Source organism: Dama dama, chromosome 9, assembly GCF_033118175.1.
Source record: "Dama dama isolate Ldn47 chromosome 9, ASM3311817v1, whole genome shotgun sequence".
Lineage (NCBI taxonomy): Eukaryota > Metazoa > Chordata > Mammalia > Artiodactyla > Cervidae > Dama > Dama dama.
Window position 1 is genome coordinate 30,362,527 of NC_083689.1, and position 16,878 is coordinate 30,379,404.

Sequence of the window (16,878 nt, forward strand, 5' to 3'; positions counted from 1 at the left end):
ATTGATACTTGGATACACTGAACCAATATGGAAAGTATATCTCAGCTAAAATTATATGATGCATCATAGAGTTGTCTACCAAACACCTCTAATAACCATATTGGTTAGTTACCAGTCTCTTAGGGGTATGTGTGTTGGTGAGGGAGGAAGAAAGAAAGTAAAAGTAAGTAAATCAGAAAAGTAGCAAAAATAATCCCACATCCTCCAACTCTGTCTCAGTTTGGTTTACCTGAGTTTTTGAAGAGATGAATCATAAGGATGGAATGAGGAGGAGAAAAAGAAAGAGGAGTGTGATGAAGATAGATGGTGGGACTGGATCAGTCTGCTGTTTCTTAACTGCTTACTCTGAAATTAATTTCAGTGAGACAGTTTTCCTTGCTCCTCTACTTCATCTCACGTGTTCTGAGATTATTTTCTTTCTAAGATATAATAATGTAAAGAAATATGCAGTTGCCTTATAGCCTTTGAATAAATTAAACCTGTAGGTGAAATATTTATGGAAGAGAGAGAGACTGAACTACTTGATTATTTTATTCTTTGATCAGATCAGTCGCCTCCTGAAGCCATGGGAAATCACAGTGCTTTGGTACTTGGAGAGAGGTGAATGCAGAGGCATATCTACAATTTTTATTTCTGGCGGGCCTTTCTTCAAGACAGCTTTACGATCTTCCCCATGGCAAAGCCTTTCACTGTGATCCAAAAACAGAGTGTCTTCCAAAGGGCCAGCATGGATCCCACATGCTTCTGCGTGCTAAGAGGAAGAAAAAAATCTGCTGTATATCACACCAAAAACCACTTTATTATATTAAGATGGAAGTTGCCCAGTAGTTTTTCTGTTACTGTCAAGAAGGAATCTCTAGTGGGCAGAGCAATAACCCTTTTTTAAAAAGCAGTGCTAACTGGTGTCTTCCAACCAACAGGAAGAGCCAGTGGTGTGGACTGCAGACTCTAAACTTGGAGTCAGATCACTGATCTTTAGCTTCACCACTATGTGTCCTTGTACAAGTCATTTATGCACTGTGGGACTCAGTTTTCTCAAATATAAAATGGGAATTATTAAACAATTCTTTAAGTGTTGAATAAAACATTATATGCGAATGAAAAATCTTTTGCTGACTTTCAAAGCTCTTTTTAGGGCTTCCCTGGTGGCTCAATGATAAAGAATCTGCCTGCTGGTGCAGGAGACTTGGGTTCAATCCCTATGTCAGGAAGATCCCTGAGAAGGAAATGGCAACTCACTCAGGTATTCTTGCCTGGGAAATCCCATACACAGAGGAGCCTGGCGGGCTACTGTCCATGGGATCACAAAGAGTCGGACACCACTGAGCAACTAAACAACAACACAAAGTAAAATGAGCTTAGGGGATGCGGAGGCCGCTGCAGTTGCTGTTGGATAGATAACAGTTACTTATTATCTGTAGTGAGAGGTTATTATCTGAATTGTACATGTATTTCTGATTCTCTGATATTGCTGAATAGCAGTCTGGCCTGGTCTTGGGGTGCAGCCCCCTCTCTCCTATGCCGTTCTCTTGTTTTTATGTTGTTAAATAGCTATTTCAACTCCTATAGGAAAAAATGGTACAATGGCAGAAAAGCAAAGCTAGCATTTACTCAGTGCACACTCACTTCATTATAATTCTCCTTTAGTTTTCACTTTTACTCTGTAAGATAGATGCTCCATACACCAGTTGCTAATTACATTTTAAAACTGTTGGGAACACTGTCAACTAAATTGCAGAAGTGAAATAACAATGAAAAATTTATGCTGAATTATAGCTCTAAGGAGTAAGGTCAAGAATCATAGAAATGTTTTGTATGTAATAGTCATATTCTATAATATCATCTGTTTTGGTAAAGTATATTCTTACTCAACATTAATTGCTTATTGATTAGAAATGTGGAAATTAGTTACATACACACCTTTCTTCCTAGGAATCGTAACTTGAAACTTCTTGTTGTCTGATTATTACAAAATATTATATTCTCTTTTAAAGAAACAACTTACCTTTTCACAAGTGAATGGTCAATCTGAATTTGGAAAATGTTTTGAAACTGCTGACTACTGAATAGGAGAACTGAGTGAACAAGGAGTCTTACCTATAAATCTAGCCAAACTGTTCCCATAGTTTTCAACCTGAGTTTGCAGTACAGCTGTAAAAATAGACTCTCTAAAGAACAGACTTGTGGCTGCCAAGGTGGGGAAGAGGTTGGGGAGAGTTGGATTGGGAGTTTGGGATTATCAGATGCAAACTATTTTATACAGAATGGATAAACAACAAGGTCCTACCGTATGGCACAGAGAAATATATTCCATTTCCTGTAATAAACCATTAATGGAAAAGAATAGAAAGAAGAATGTGTGTATAGTTATATACATACATAACTGAATCACTTTGCTGTACAGAAGAAGTTAACACATTGAAGATAAAATATACTTCAATAAAAAAATACACACTCCGTACTACAGCCTTATTATTAATGGTGCCTACGACTGATGGACTTAACAACTGTGAGTTGGCATTATGTAGAGAAAATGCAGACATGTATTTCTGATATCTTTTGGTTTATCTATTTTAAGTTTATAATTGGGTTATTTGAGTAAGACATTGCTATTTAACTTTTGTTTGCAAGTTTATGTGGCAGGTGCACCAAATAACTTTTGTTAGAATGGTGGTTGTCAGAGCCTGGGAAGAGGAAGAAATAAGACAAAGGATACAAACTTTCAGTTTTGGAAGAGTAAGTTCTAAGGGTCTAATGTTCAATACAGTGACTCTAGTTAATAAAATGGTACTGTATACTTGAGAGTTGCTGAGAGTAGATTTGAAGTAGTCTTACTACAAGGAAAAAAGTTAACTATGAGAGATAATGAATGTGTTAATTATCTTGATCTTGGTAATCAGGGATGTACAAAGCATCAGGCTGTGTTACACCTAAAAAATTTTATTTTTGGCAGCACTGGGTCTTCCTTGCTCATGTTGACTTTCTCCTGTTGCAGTGGGTAGACTTATTGTGGTGGCTTCTCTTGTTGCAGAGTATAGGCTCTAGGCGCGTACTGGCTAGCTCTGGGCTGAGTTGCTCTGTGGCATGTGGAATCATCTTGGACCAGACCAGTGATCCAACCTGTGTCCCCTTCAGAGGCAGGCAGATTCCTAACCACTAGAGGGAAGCTCCTATTTTTAAATATTTTTTAATAAATTAGCCCTTTGCTGCATATGCTATAAATATTTCCCCAAGTTGCCCTCAAAATTTGTTGTTGAGGTATAGTTGATGTACAATATTATGTAAGTTTCTGCTGGACAACATAGTGATTCACAATTTTCCATAGTTTTTTTCGGCCACACCACACAGCATGAGGAACTTCCCCAACCAGGGATCAAACCTGTGCCTCTTGCAGTGGAAGCACAAGCCTCAACCACTAAACTACCAGGGAAGGCCCATGTTGTATACTTCAAATATACACAATCATATTTGTTTATTGTTCCTCAATAAAGCTGAAAAAATGAAAAATAAATTTCAAAACAGACTTTGTAGAGTTGTATGTTTATTCACAGATATATTACATACTATATATATATTTTTTAAATTATGAATATTTATAGGAAAATACCTTCAGATTCACATTCCTGAATTCCATGTTCTGTTTCCAAGGCATTACATAACTTCTTGGGATCATTCCTTGCTTTAAGGAAAACCGTGGCAAATGAATCTCACAACACCTGAAGATTAAGAAAGCAAGAAGAGTATCTTGTGAACTAAATACAATTGCTTTAGCATCATTTGAGGGAACGGAAGCAGTTGTGTCTGTGAGGTTTGGACCCCTGCAGCTGCAGGACAGAGCAGTCACTGCTTTGAGACTCACCTATTAACAGTAGATAACCGACCCATTAAATCCCCAAGTGTCACCAAGAGTCCACTCTGGATATCATTACTCTAACTGCATGCTGTCCTTTACAATTTACTCGTGTTCATTTTGGCCTTATTTTAAGGGGAAAAACAGCACACCATGATTTAGCTCAGGCCTATGCACTGGCTAAAGGAATCTCTGGCCAGCCACAAAAATCAGTAATTTAGCTTCTGAATTTAGTACATGCTCTACACTCAGGACAGTCTTGCTTTCTCTAGCACACACAGTTTTGTTCTGGAACATAAAGTTTTCTATATAGATACCAAGGGGAAGCACAGAATTGGTGTCCCCATGAATGTAACTCCCAGACTGAAAACAAACAAAACCCCCGGAAAACCCCAAACCCTTAAGTCCTCACTTATTAGCAGGCTTATCTGAATTCTCATCACAACAGTTGTTGGGGAGTTTAGGTAAGATCGGACAAGTGTCTTTGCCTGAAGCCATCACTGCCCCTAGTGACAGGAATTCTCATCTAGAACTTCACTAGTCTACTAATTATGATGGCAGTGCTGCCTCAGATGTAACAATGTTTTGCTAACTTCATAGCAACCTGTAGTAATTGCTTCAGCAGTTAAATAAGAATGTGGGACTTAGAGCCATTTCCAGTGTTTTTTAAATACTCCTTGAGTACACCATCATTCTTATCATGAGCACTTAAAAAATAAGCATGTTTGCAGACATACTACAACTTTGACAAAGATACTAGGAAATATAGTGGACTAAGCAATCATTACTCACAATCACTTCATATTTTCCTCTTTATAGACTGCACATAGCTGATATGTCCCATTCCTGTTTTGCCATTATTTAGACACCTGTAAGTGTAAATCAAACTTGCCTTAACTCAAGCCAATCCAACCCATTTTATCTCCTAGGTTTTGAATTGAATCACAGAGTATTTTAGGTAAAAAAACCTCATTCTGATAAAGGTTATGAGTGAGGATGAGCACCTAAATTACTAAGCCAGAGACACCGAGGGCTATTACTGTTAATCCTACTAGCCAGCAAGTAGAAGAATGTTAGGCTGAGCAGGAAGAATGACTGTAATGTATGCTGGTATGATGACAGTATTAAGGGAATACATTTCTGGCAAGTTTGGAAAGACATTCCTAGATCTGGATAATTAGAAAGGTTTAGAGAAGAGTAATGTTAATAAACAAATCCTTAAACCTTAAAAACTGAAACACTGGTTTCTATACACCTTAGGATGTAATACAATCCAGAAATCTGTGTAGTTTGCAAATGTTAAGAAAATAATGAAAACAAGCTAGGAAGTGGGTGGGGGAGAAATGAGCAATCCACTAAAGATGAAGTAGCCTGAGACATTAATATCCTTTAAAAACTGTAACTTACACTAGAAAAATCAGTAATATTTACAAGGATACACGACATTTAGATTTCTGAGTGTTATCTTACCTAATATACCAAACCTTTAAAATCACCTCACATAAAGCAATCCCAGGAACTGTGGTGATCATTTTACAATATATAAAAATACTGAACCACTATGCTATACACCTGAAACTAATGTAATACTGTAAGTCAATTATACTTTAATTAGAAAAAAATTCTTCAATAAATAAAAGGTTAAAAAAACTTTAGGGACAATATTTAAATACTTACCTATTTAAAATGCTTCTTTCCTTGGTTATGGCAATTTTATGAAAGAAAATTTGAGATTATAAAAAAAAATCACTTGAAACTCATTGACTTCCAGAATTCTAATTTTATTTCTGCATTCTTTATGAATAAAATGTAACCAATAACCATTTTCCTCTTCCTTCCCTGCTTAGATCCAACTTCAATGATTACGTGTTTCAAAAATTACTGAAAGACTTCAAGTACATTATTGCAAAGAATAGATAAAAACTGCTTCCTACATATTTTTGCTTACTCTGTAAACTGTAGTCAACTCTTGGGACACCTTAAGTAAACTACCTTTATTTTCTTAAATAAAAATGAATAATTTTAAACATCATGCAGAAGAAACATTTTTAATACGTAACTTCCTTAACATAAGGTAAAACTGTCTTAGGCAGGCCACCACTGGGAATTTTTTAAATGTCATTGCAATTATGCACATATGGATTATATTTAGTATATAAATATATGACCAAAGTAACTAATAAGTCAAAAACAAAGTTAAAGTTATGAACCGATACTTCCTTGAAAAGAGTCTGATGTTTATTTACTTCAGAACAAACACATAAGTGGGAAGAGCCACTAGTATAAACCTATTTTTAGTTTCTATCATTAAAAGCCTAAGAGTTCTTAAAACATAGAAAAACTAAATTTGAATGCATTTGTAATAGTTTAACAATTTATGTCTTAATAGGATCTTTTAATGGAATGTTTTGAAACCAATCATAGTTCATTGTAAAGATAAATCAGAAAAACTTTTAAACAGCACGTTAAAATGACCTGGACAAAATTGATGATCAACTAGTAATAATTAGTACATGCAACAGATTAAGAAATTAAACCTTCCACTATATACTTTTAAATATTTTGTCAGACATGAGAAAGTTTTAAATGTTATCACATTCATCTCCCACATATTCAATTTTATTTAAAACAAAGTAACAATTCTCTCCAGATTTTTGTGTTTATCAGTGCAAAGTAAAATAATCTCAGTAGAAATGGTTTATTACAATGTTATCTTAGAAAGGTTTATTCCTCAAAATGTACTAAAACATGTCCAAATCGTTAGAATGATCAACCTCAATGGCTTCCTCTGCATCCAACTTTGTTTCTCCATGTCCTTCCTGTGATTCATCAAGAGAGGCCAGGGCCTCATTAGTGTCACTTGCAAAAGTCTCTCGTGATGTATCATCATCTTCTTGAAAATTTAGGTTTTTAATGGCTTGTTTCATCTTTTTCCCCATCACTTGCATTCTTCTCTTTCTAGCAGCTTTTTTATTTTCATATTCCTTTTGATTTTCAAAGTAGAAAATGTCCTACAATAAAGGAACAACTTTAGTAAACAAGAACTACTATTTATTAAAACTACCATATCCTTAAACCCTATTATGTTGCCTTCACAACAGTGTGAAAATTCACAGTTTTTTCAGGCGTCTACTTACCTGTAAGTGGAGCATAGTAGCAGTATTTTCATTTTATATGAAAACACATCCAAACATCTTGATAAAAACAATTCTAACTAGTACAATGCCTGGCAATACTAAATTAAATTATGCAGTTCCCCCTTTCCCTCCAAATACAGCAAACTTTATTAATGAGGAAATGTCATTCCCAAGGGTTATATATTTAAATAAAACAAACCAGGGAATGGCCTAAAGAAATGTTTTTTTTCATATTGTTAATGTGTTATAACAAATGTAGACAATAGATAACCTGAGAGAAATTTTTCTTCTCCCACCCATAAGTTAAGAACCTAGTGCATACTACTTTCAGAGGGAGATCGTTATAGCTGGACTTTAAAAAAATATAGCAAATTAACCTCTAACTATTCTTACTCTTTTTATCTTCACAAACTTTGTATTCGCTAGAAGAAAAATTATAAGGCCACATACTAAAATAAAATCAAGTGAGAAAAAGTTGAAAACAAGCCCACTCAGTTCAGTTCCGGCTTCCAAATTCTACAGACTGTGATTGTTAACAATAGAGTGACTAAAAGAAAAACTATAACACCATTATTTGGATGAAATATGAAATTACCTGCAATAAAGTTATATCTACCTTCTGATTTTTCCTTCTAGTAACAAAGGTAGTCAATCCATATACAACAGAAATTTTGGAAAAAACAGAAAATAAAAAAGTCTTAAAGCCAAAACATTTCTAACCCCTCACAATAGACCAAAGCACTGGTAACATTTTGGTGTTTTAACTACCAATCTATTGTCCCATGACTCTTTTTCTTTAAAAATCTGTACTCTGCCTCTAAGCTATTATTTTATTTTCTAATTTTCTTAGAATTGCTTCATAAAAATAGAGGCTACACAATAGCTGTTTTAAGAATGTCCTTATAAGTCAACATTCCCCTATTACTGGATACTATTAAAAATATTTCCACTGTTTATTACAATGCAATGTTTCTGACAGTTTAAGATAAAAATCTACAAACGGTAAATTCCCTTCACAATGAGTTAGAAGAACTGAATTTCAAAGACAGGTGATTCAGTGAAAACAACATGGGTCTGAAGGCAGAGTCCTGGGTGATCTCAGACCTATCCTTTTCTTGCTTTCATCTGCAGAGCAGGGTGACACCCAATGACAGGCTGTCAAGAGTTAAGTCCTGTAAATATTGGCCTTAGTGCGAGGCTCATGGTGAATAAATGTTCCTTTCTTCTCTCCTGCTTCTGGAAATTGCTTGTCCAGATTTAGTTACCAAGAAAAAGCTTTTTTAGACATCATTTTATTTAACTCTTTTATAGTAATATTAAACAGGCAGGGCACATATTAAAGTCCTCACTTTATAGATGAAAAAATTAAGGCTGGGGGAGACAGTAAGCAATCTTCTCAGAGTCTACAATTGCTAAATGGCAAAATTAAGATTAAAACCTAGACTTTGAATCTTAGAGAATCCTTTTCATCACATCATACTATATCTTTCAAAAGAGTGACATTTTTCATTAATAAAAAGTTATATAGGGAATTCCCTGGTGGTCCAGTGATTAGGACTCCATGCTTCCAGTGCAGAAGGCCTAGGTTTGATCCCTCATCAGGGAACTAAGATCCCAAAGCCAAGTTATGTGTGTGTTAGTTGCTCAGTCATGTCTGACTCTTTTGTGACCGCATGCACTATAGCCCGCCAGGCTCCTCTGTCCATGGGATCGTCCAGGCAAGAACACTGCCATTCCCATCTCCAGGGGATCTTCCCGACCCAAGGATCAAACACAAGTCTCCCTCATTGCAGGGCAAATTCTTTACTGTCTAAGCCACCAGGGAAGGCTTAAGATTCTGAAAGCCAAGTTATAGGAGAGTAGAAAAAAATAATTACATGCTAAGACACCAGGAAAAATTGCCATAAAAGGAATCATGACCTTTGCTCTGAAAGGGGAGAAAAAGAGGAGGCAGAGCTTTATAAGAGGTTCAAGTTTTACTTGAAAAGAGCAACTAAAAAAATCAGTCAAGGTAAGGCAGAGCAGGTAATAGAGATCAATAGAAAATGAAGCTAGAGGCTGAGTGGCAGTCAAATTATGATTGATCTTAAAAGTCAAAGACACTGGCATTTTTACCTTAATTTGCTCCTCACTGATACTAGGAGTGTTTTTCAGGAGATTCAGGAAAACTCCACCTGGGGTTCTTCTTCTACTGCCATTCTACAAAAAGGAACAGAAAAAGCATCCTGTGTAGACTCTTACCATGAATGGTCAGAGCAACTTTCAGAGACATTCCATGAAGATTTACTATGCCACTCCGTTAAACTGCAGTGTCCTTCTCGCCTCTCCAGACTTCCCATTTGCTCTATTTCTCATAGCAGGTATCACTTTCTAGCATACTTGGAAGATACTACATTTATTCTTTAGACCGCTTCCTTCCCACCCCCATTACAACATAAGCTTCCTGTATCTAAAACAGTGCGTTAAACTATGATACAGGCAGGGGGTACCAGTACACTCATGATCATCATAGTTTGTTGTTAACTTCTATAATCTATGTCCACAGGCTGTTTCCTCACCCAGTGCTATCACTTCTAATGGTTACTTTTCTCTCCATTTCCATAGCATAATATCGATGGAGTCTCTTGTGATGTTATTACTCAAATTCACGAGGAACAAATAAGAAGGAAACCATTCGACCTTCATCCTCATCCTGTGGTGAAGGCGCAATTAAATGAGATCTGCAAGACCACTCATTCTACAGCATAAACTGCTACTGCTTGTGATCTGGCCCCAGCAAGAGAATTGCTCTATCAGTCATTTTGGGACAGTAAAGTGCTTTTTAACCTTTTTTTTTTCCCTTCCTCAATCCCAGAAACCTCTTTAGACATTTTGTTTCCTATTCACCCCTACCACCCATGAAATTTTAATACTCATAGATACACTTTATCTGTGCTTTATACATAACAAGATTTTTTTTTTTTGCCCCCCCAAGAACCAGTTTTCAAGAATGTATGAATTAAATGAACAAAAAATAACAAAACAAAATAAAAAAGAACAAAAATTTTCCTCACCACTACTGAGTTCTGGGCACTGTGATAAGCACTATATATGCATTATCTTATTTAATCCTTACATTAGAGGATTAATCCCATTTTATAGCTGAGACTGAGGTCTCCAAAGTCAAATAATTTAGCTAAATGTCACATCTAGTATGCTGCACATCCAAAATTCAAAACAAGAAACCCTTAACTCCAAAACCCATACTCACTAAGTTTGAGCTTCCAGGTCCTTTGCCCTGACTTTTTTCTTTTTTTTTTGACTTTTTTCTTAAAATTTCAGCCCCTACTCTTAATGAAGCCTGTGAGGGATTTGTTGTTGACTACACACTAACAAGCTACAATTTAGATACATTTTTAATAAGAAAAGTACTAATTGTAAAAACTGATCATACTGAATATTTAAATTCAATTTTCATTATTAATGAAGGTTTTTAAAAGTCTGAAACACACTGGCTATAATCCATAAATAAGAGAACCAACAATCAGAGACAAGAGCATTTTATTAGTCTTACCATTATAAAAAGACCACCGTTTTGTTCAACTTCAGCAGTTTCCATCAGAAGTTCAATTGCCTTTTTGTTCCCAATTATTCTCACTACTCGGGCTATCAAATCTTTCTTTGGTTCCTGCAACCTGATAAGGAACAAATGAAGTAATATCAACCTCTTTATTTGTTGTATAAAGTTGAGGAAATCTACCTTAGTCTCCAATTTAGTTCCCAGATAGAATTAACATCCTATTCTAGTAACATTTGCTTTCTGAAATCTTTAGTATTTAACCTTGGAATCAGTGACATGGACACATTCTTATCTTGGGTCACCCAAGCAGACAGTAACGTCAAGATTCCATCTCAAGTTACGTACTGGCCTCTTCACTTTGCCTTATGGGATTACAGCAAATTTCAAAAGAAATACGCACACACAGCATGACGAATGCAAGTCTAAAAGCAAACATATACCACGTTTTCTAAAGTTTAGCTCTCCTAACTCGAGATGTCCAGGAGCTTTAAAATGGATTGGACTTTTCCCTCATGGGCTCCCTATCTCAGAACAGACAATATGGCTAATATTTACCAAAGGCTTATTATGAGATAAGCACAATCCTAAGAACTATATATGCACTATATTTCAGTTAATTCTCTCAACAGTCTTACAAAGCAGATATAATTATTTTTACCACTGACAGGTAAAAACACAGGAAGCCTAAGTAAGTATAGCCCATCTAACATGAGAGACCATTCTCTGCAGAGATGAATGAGGATTAATATTACAGAAGTCTTATCAGTTCCCTAGCAAGCTCTGGCTTCTTTGGCTTTTTCTCTATTGTGGAAAGAACACTAGACTAGGAATAAAGGGACTAGACTTCAGGTCCAGGTCTGACACATTAGTGACTGTGAGCAAACCACACAACTACTAGGCCTCAATTTCCTATTTGTAAAGTGACAGTATTGGTTTACAAAATCTCTAGGTTTCTTTCCAGCATTCAAATTCCAAACCACCTCAGTACTTAAAAAATCCAGTACTGCTATTGACAGGCTTGCCTGGAGAGTAAATACTTGTTCTCCTACTAGTTATATTACCTTTGAACCAAACATGTTTTCAAACTTGTGACACTGTTCACTAATGACTTAGAGCTAATAAAATGTAAACAAAATTTCAACTTTAGATATTTCATGTTAAAAATACATGAAATGAAAAAAAAAAAAATGAAATGTAAATTTACCATACATCAAACAACTCTACTCCTATCTATCTAAAATAAATGAAAATGTGTCCAAAGATGTGTACATGGAAGTTCATAACAGAATTATTCATAATTGCCAAAAAGTGTAATAGCCAATACAAGTGTGTGTGTGTAAATATGTAAGCTGTTGATTGACTGCCATGACATAGATGAATTTCAAAAACACTGCACTGAGGGAAATAGCCAGGCACAAGAGACTACATATTGTCATTCTATTAACATGAAATTTCCAAAAAATGCAAATTGACAGCAATAGAATGATTAGCAGTTACCTGGGAATGGGAATAGGAACTAACTCTAAATGGGCATATGGCATGAGGGATCTTATTGGGTGATGGAAATGTTTTAGAAGTGCTTTATGATTGTTCAACCGATAAATTTACCAAAAAAACTCAACACTTAAAGAGGAAAAATTTTATTACATGTATAATAAGCCTCAATAAAGTTGTAAAAACAAGCCACAAATGCTTGAAAACACTCCAAGAAACCCACATGATTTGATTTAAAAGGATCTGTTTTTATCCGAGGAGTTCTACAGCCCTCAATAGAAAGAGTTGCTCTAAAGTTCAGAAAAATCTACAAAATTATTCTATCAGGTCTGCCCAAATTTAAGAATAGCCAACTATATTCATATTCATATAACCACATAAGCCCAGTTCTTGCTTTGGATTTAAAAATCTCAAAAAGGAACACCACCATCAATGTATTTGGAATCTATGGTATTTCTTATAAATGGAAGACAACTGGTCAAGTGTCCACTTCTAGAAATATTTAAATGCTCACCTGAAAGAAATTTCATCAGCCACCTTCTCTTGAGAATCGTCCTCCGTGATCTCATATCGGCCTTTATAGTTCATTTCTAGTCTGTCTCCCACTCTGTCTTTGACAGGTCGTTTCCTTTTGAGATGGCCTTGCCCATTTTCCTCCTCCTTTGGTCCCATTTTTTTGCCACCATGCATATATTCTTCTAGTTCTTTGTCTAATTCTTTTGTATGTTCTTGAGATTCTCTTTTAAGTTTCTTAGCAAGCAAATAATTGTAGGTCTCAGATTGTCGGCTTCTGTCAATGGTGCCCTCCATTCCCAAGATACCAAGTTCAGTGGCCACTGCATCTTGGTTCTGTTCTTGCAGCACAGCACCCCAGATGTTGTTAACCTTCTTCCTTCCAGCTATAGGTGGTTTCTGGCTGCTCTGGTCAAACTGAAAAGGCTCTGGTTTGGGAGGGGTGTTAAAACATTTCTGTCGCTTGCGTTTCCAGAGAGAGCTATCATCATCTGAATCTGAAAAACTCTCTTCACTTGAATCCACACTTTTCACAGTCCGATAATGTGATTCCGGGGCACACACTGTTGCAGTACTCTGGAAGGGCCGCACTGCACAGTCCCCACCTAGAGCTTTCTGTAAGTGAAGGAAAATGACAGTCAATTTCACCAAAGACATTACCCCCACACACCCTCTGCTATCTAAAAAAAATTATTTAGGGATTCAGCGGAACCATTTTAAAGCAGCAGTGATCTTTGAAGATCTCTGAAACCAATTCAGTGCCTGAATTTCAAAAGGTTTACATGAAGCTTCCTTTTTTTTTTTTTTTTGACCACTTGTAGGATCCCTGAGAGTGTTAGCCTGAGTCACTTGGGGATCCTGCAAGCAGCCCCCCCCCCCCCCCCCCGGCAAAAAAGAGAAAAATCCATTTAAGGGACTGAATTGGTTTCAGAGATCTTCCGAAGATTATTCCCTAACCAGGAATTGAATCTGGGTCCCCCACGGGAAACGTGGCCAATACTAACCACTAGACCACCAGGGAACTCCCTGGAATTTCCATTTTAAAAGCCACAAATTCTTATTTCTATATAGCTAATGCAGCACTTAGTGCTAAAACAGCTTTCCAAAAAATTACCAAGGCTCTTAATTCTCACCTTCAGAAGATTTTCAATCTTTTCAGTTGTCAGAACGTTTGAAAATGACATGTTCAACAATTGTTACAGGCAGTTAGAACTTCTTTTCCTCTTTTACAAAGGCTCCTGTCCTGCATTTGGATGTATCAACTGCCTTTATAAGGTTTTGGGACTATGTTCCTTTTAGACTAGAGAGTAAAATCCTATGTGTAGGCATCACTGACAAATTACTTGTAAAACCACAGAGTCCATGGCATTAAGTTTACCAAGTCAAGAGTCAATCTAGGGACGTCCCTGGTAGTCAGGTGGTTAGAACTCGGTGCTCCCAACGCCGAGGGCACAGGTTCAATCCCTGGTCAGGGAACTAAGATCCCACATGCCAAAAAAAAAAAAAAAAAAAAGAGTCAATCTATGCAAAACTGAAAAAGATTGAAAAACAAAATATCTTATACGTGTAAATCTATGGCTGATTCATATCAATGTATGACAAAACCCACAAAAAAATAAAAATAAAAAAACAATAGGGTGGTAAAAAAAAAAAATAAAGTGATATGAGAACACATTAAAAAAAAAAAAAAAATCTTGGTACCGATTTCCCAAGATGCTTCTACATGCAAAAGGAATCACCTTTGCTTTTTCAACTAAACATCAAACTATCTGTTGAGCTCCTAGTCCGTGCTAGGAATGGGGGAGGGGTATTTTAAAGACAGAAGGTTAAGGCTTCGTATCTGGAAACAGTAACGGCACTAACACACTTGTCAGCCATCATTTAGGCTCCGCCGAATCCTTACAGCCACCCCATCACTGTGGTACTATTATTCCCACTCTAAAGACGGGGCACCAGGCTAAATACCCTGTCACCGATCACACAGTGGCGGCTCTGAAATTTGAACGCGGGAACCCTGGCACTAAAGCCTTCTCAAAACAGCTTGCTACTTGGTAGGGCGGCCAAGACAAACGCCTACTTAGAAACCTGGGAAGCTGACATAAAACCCAGCGGCACAGTACGGCACGACGAAGCTAGGTTCCATGGGAATATGGAAGAACAGGCCCCTGAGCAAGAGATGAACTTCATTCCCGGTCCTCACTCCCCTTCTCTTCGGGCACAAATGAGCGCCACAGCCTGTTTGTGGGCCGACGACCCCACGTTCTACCTGTTCGGGAAAATCTGCCCTTCGGGGAGAACCTAGCGACGGCGAAGGGGGTAATTCTGTAGGTTTAGAAAACAAGAAGAGGAGCACGGGAGGCGGGAAAGAGACGACCGCACGCCCGCCTCTGGGAAGCCGCACGCCTCGCGCACCCCGCCTCGCAGCTAGATGCCAGGCCAGGTTCGCAGGGCCCGCTGTCTCCCCGCCGCCCGCCGGGCTCCGCGCGCCCGCCGGGAGGACGCCTGGGCCCCGCGCTCCCGGCCCCGAGTCACCCGCCTGCCCGCCGCACTCACCGGCACCGGCAGCGGCCTGTCGCTGGGTGCCACCGTCATGTCGGAATCCGAGTCGGAAAGCTGCCCATCTTCCATGTCGCCGGCCTCCTGCGCCATCTTCCCCCGGCGCGGCGCGGCGGGCCGGGAGAGCACTTCCGGCGGGGCGGCGGGCGGTGGGTGCTCGGGCGCCCCCGCGAGGGGGCCGCTCTCGCCCCGGCAGCCGCTGGGGCCTGGCCGGGACGCCTGAGTCGAGACTCGCAGATGTTGCATCATCATTGCTAACTGCTCACGTGTGCTGCCTCTACACCCTGGCGCCTTTTCTTCTGACCTGCTCTCTTCAAACCTAAAGATGTGCACGCATGGCAGCCGTGAGGGATTCCTCCCTCGGTCTCACAGTCTTCGCCTGGATGCTCCAGGCGGGCCTTTCGGCTTCCATTCTTGCTCCTCTGTGCTCCATTCTGCAAGTAGCTTCCTGGGGAGCCTTCCAGGCGGAATGTGAGGTCGCCGCCCGGCTCAGACCTCAGCACAGCCGACAGAGCTGCAGCTGTGTGCTTCAGGCTGGGGTCCCTCTCCTGCTCTCCAGCCACGCTGGCGCCTCTCATGTTATTCCTCAGGCATCCTGGGCCCTTTCCCGGCCCAAGGGCGCTGCAGTTCCTGTTCCCTCGGCCTACAGACCCTCCAGTACCCCGACACCCCATTCTTCCAGAGGTTATGCTCTCGCATGATTCAGAATTCTGATTAAACGCGCCCTTCCCGCAGAGGTCTTCTTCAAGCACTCTCACTAAAACAAGGTCCTGTCTTTCCTGTCACCCTTTTTTTTTCCTTCATGGCTTCAATAGTCATATGCCTATTTGTTTTATTTTTTGGTCTGAATTTCCCCACCAAAGTGCCTGTTTTATTCACTTTTTTCTACCTGTGCCCAGACCAGTGATTTCTTGTATGTAAACATGGTGAAGAAATATTAATTGAATTTTGGGGGGTATAAAGGGGATCTTATTATTTGTCTCTTTTACTATTTTGTAATCTCCTTTCAAAAAGAAACAATATAACTGTTTATCCAGGACACTTTTCTATACCAATACATAAAGATCTAGCTCCTTTTTAATGACTTCCCAGTTTTTCCATTGCATGGAGGTAGCATCATTTATTTAGTTTCTGATGGTGTACACTTAAAGTGTAGCCAGTTTTGCAATGAACATGTCTTTTTACAAACTTGTTTTATTATTTCCTTAGTATAGACTGTATAGGAAAAAATGAATTTATATTTTTGAAATATGAATTTAGTACCTATGAAAGAACTTAGAAGTCACTTGGCCCATTTTATTTTGGTAACGGAAGGGAGATTACATAGCTAAGCTTTTGCAGACCTCAGTGTTGACTCCAGGTCTCCTAATAGACAAGTCTATTAGGTTGTCTAAGGTCTCCTCTTAGACAACTGATATTTTACTTCTTTTGCATAGAATAACAGTTCCCCTGAATGGGTTCTTGTGTGTAGTGTGAGGTAGGAGTACATTTTCATGCTGTTATTAACATACTGTGTGGTATGGGATGCAGCTAAACACCATATAATGCATAGAACAGGCCCTCACACTAAAGATTTTCTCCAGTGTTTTCCACTAGATGTTTTAGAGTTTTGGTTCTTACTTATAAGTCTATGGTTATTATTGACTTAATTCTTGTATATAGCATGAAGTAGGAGTCAAGTTTCTTTTTTATTTTTTGCATCTGAATATCCAAATAATATAGCACTCTTTGTTGAAAAGACTATTTTTTCTTTTGATTTGTTTGACACC

The 16,878-nt window shown here is 38.3% G+C and overlaps 2 protein-coding genes across 2 annotated transcripts; both read right to left on the minus strand.

Annotated features, from left to right (window-relative positions):
* Positions 1-541: 541 nt before the first annotated feature.
* Positions 542-5,520, minus strand: SPMIP10 (sperm microtubule inner protein 10). Its single transcript, XM_061150877.1, has 3 exons — positions 4,263-5,520; positions 3,608-3,716; positions 542-751 (listed from the first exon to the last, which is right to left on the minus strand). Exons 1-3 carry the CDS (start codon positions 4,346-4,348, stop codon positions 542-544), a joined length of 405 nt encoding a protein of 134 aa, XP_061006860.1. The 5' UTR covers positions 4,349-5,520.
* A 90-nt stretch (positions 5,521-5,610) lies between these two features.
* PHAX (phosphorylated adaptor for RNA export) lies at positions 5,611-15,244 on the minus strand. Its single transcript, XM_061150876.1, has 5 exons — positions 15,107-15,244; positions 12,555-13,168; positions 10,541-10,661; positions 9,103-9,186; positions 5,611-6,861 (listed from the first exon to the last, which is right to left on the minus strand). The coding sequence occupies exons 1-5, from the start codon at positions 15,200-15,202 to the stop codon at positions 6,592-6,594; spliced, it is 1,185 nt and encodes a 394-aa protein (XP_061006859.1). The 5' UTR covers positions 15,203-15,244; the 3' UTR covers positions 5,611-6,591.
* Positions 15,245-16,878: the final 1,634 nt, after the last annotated feature.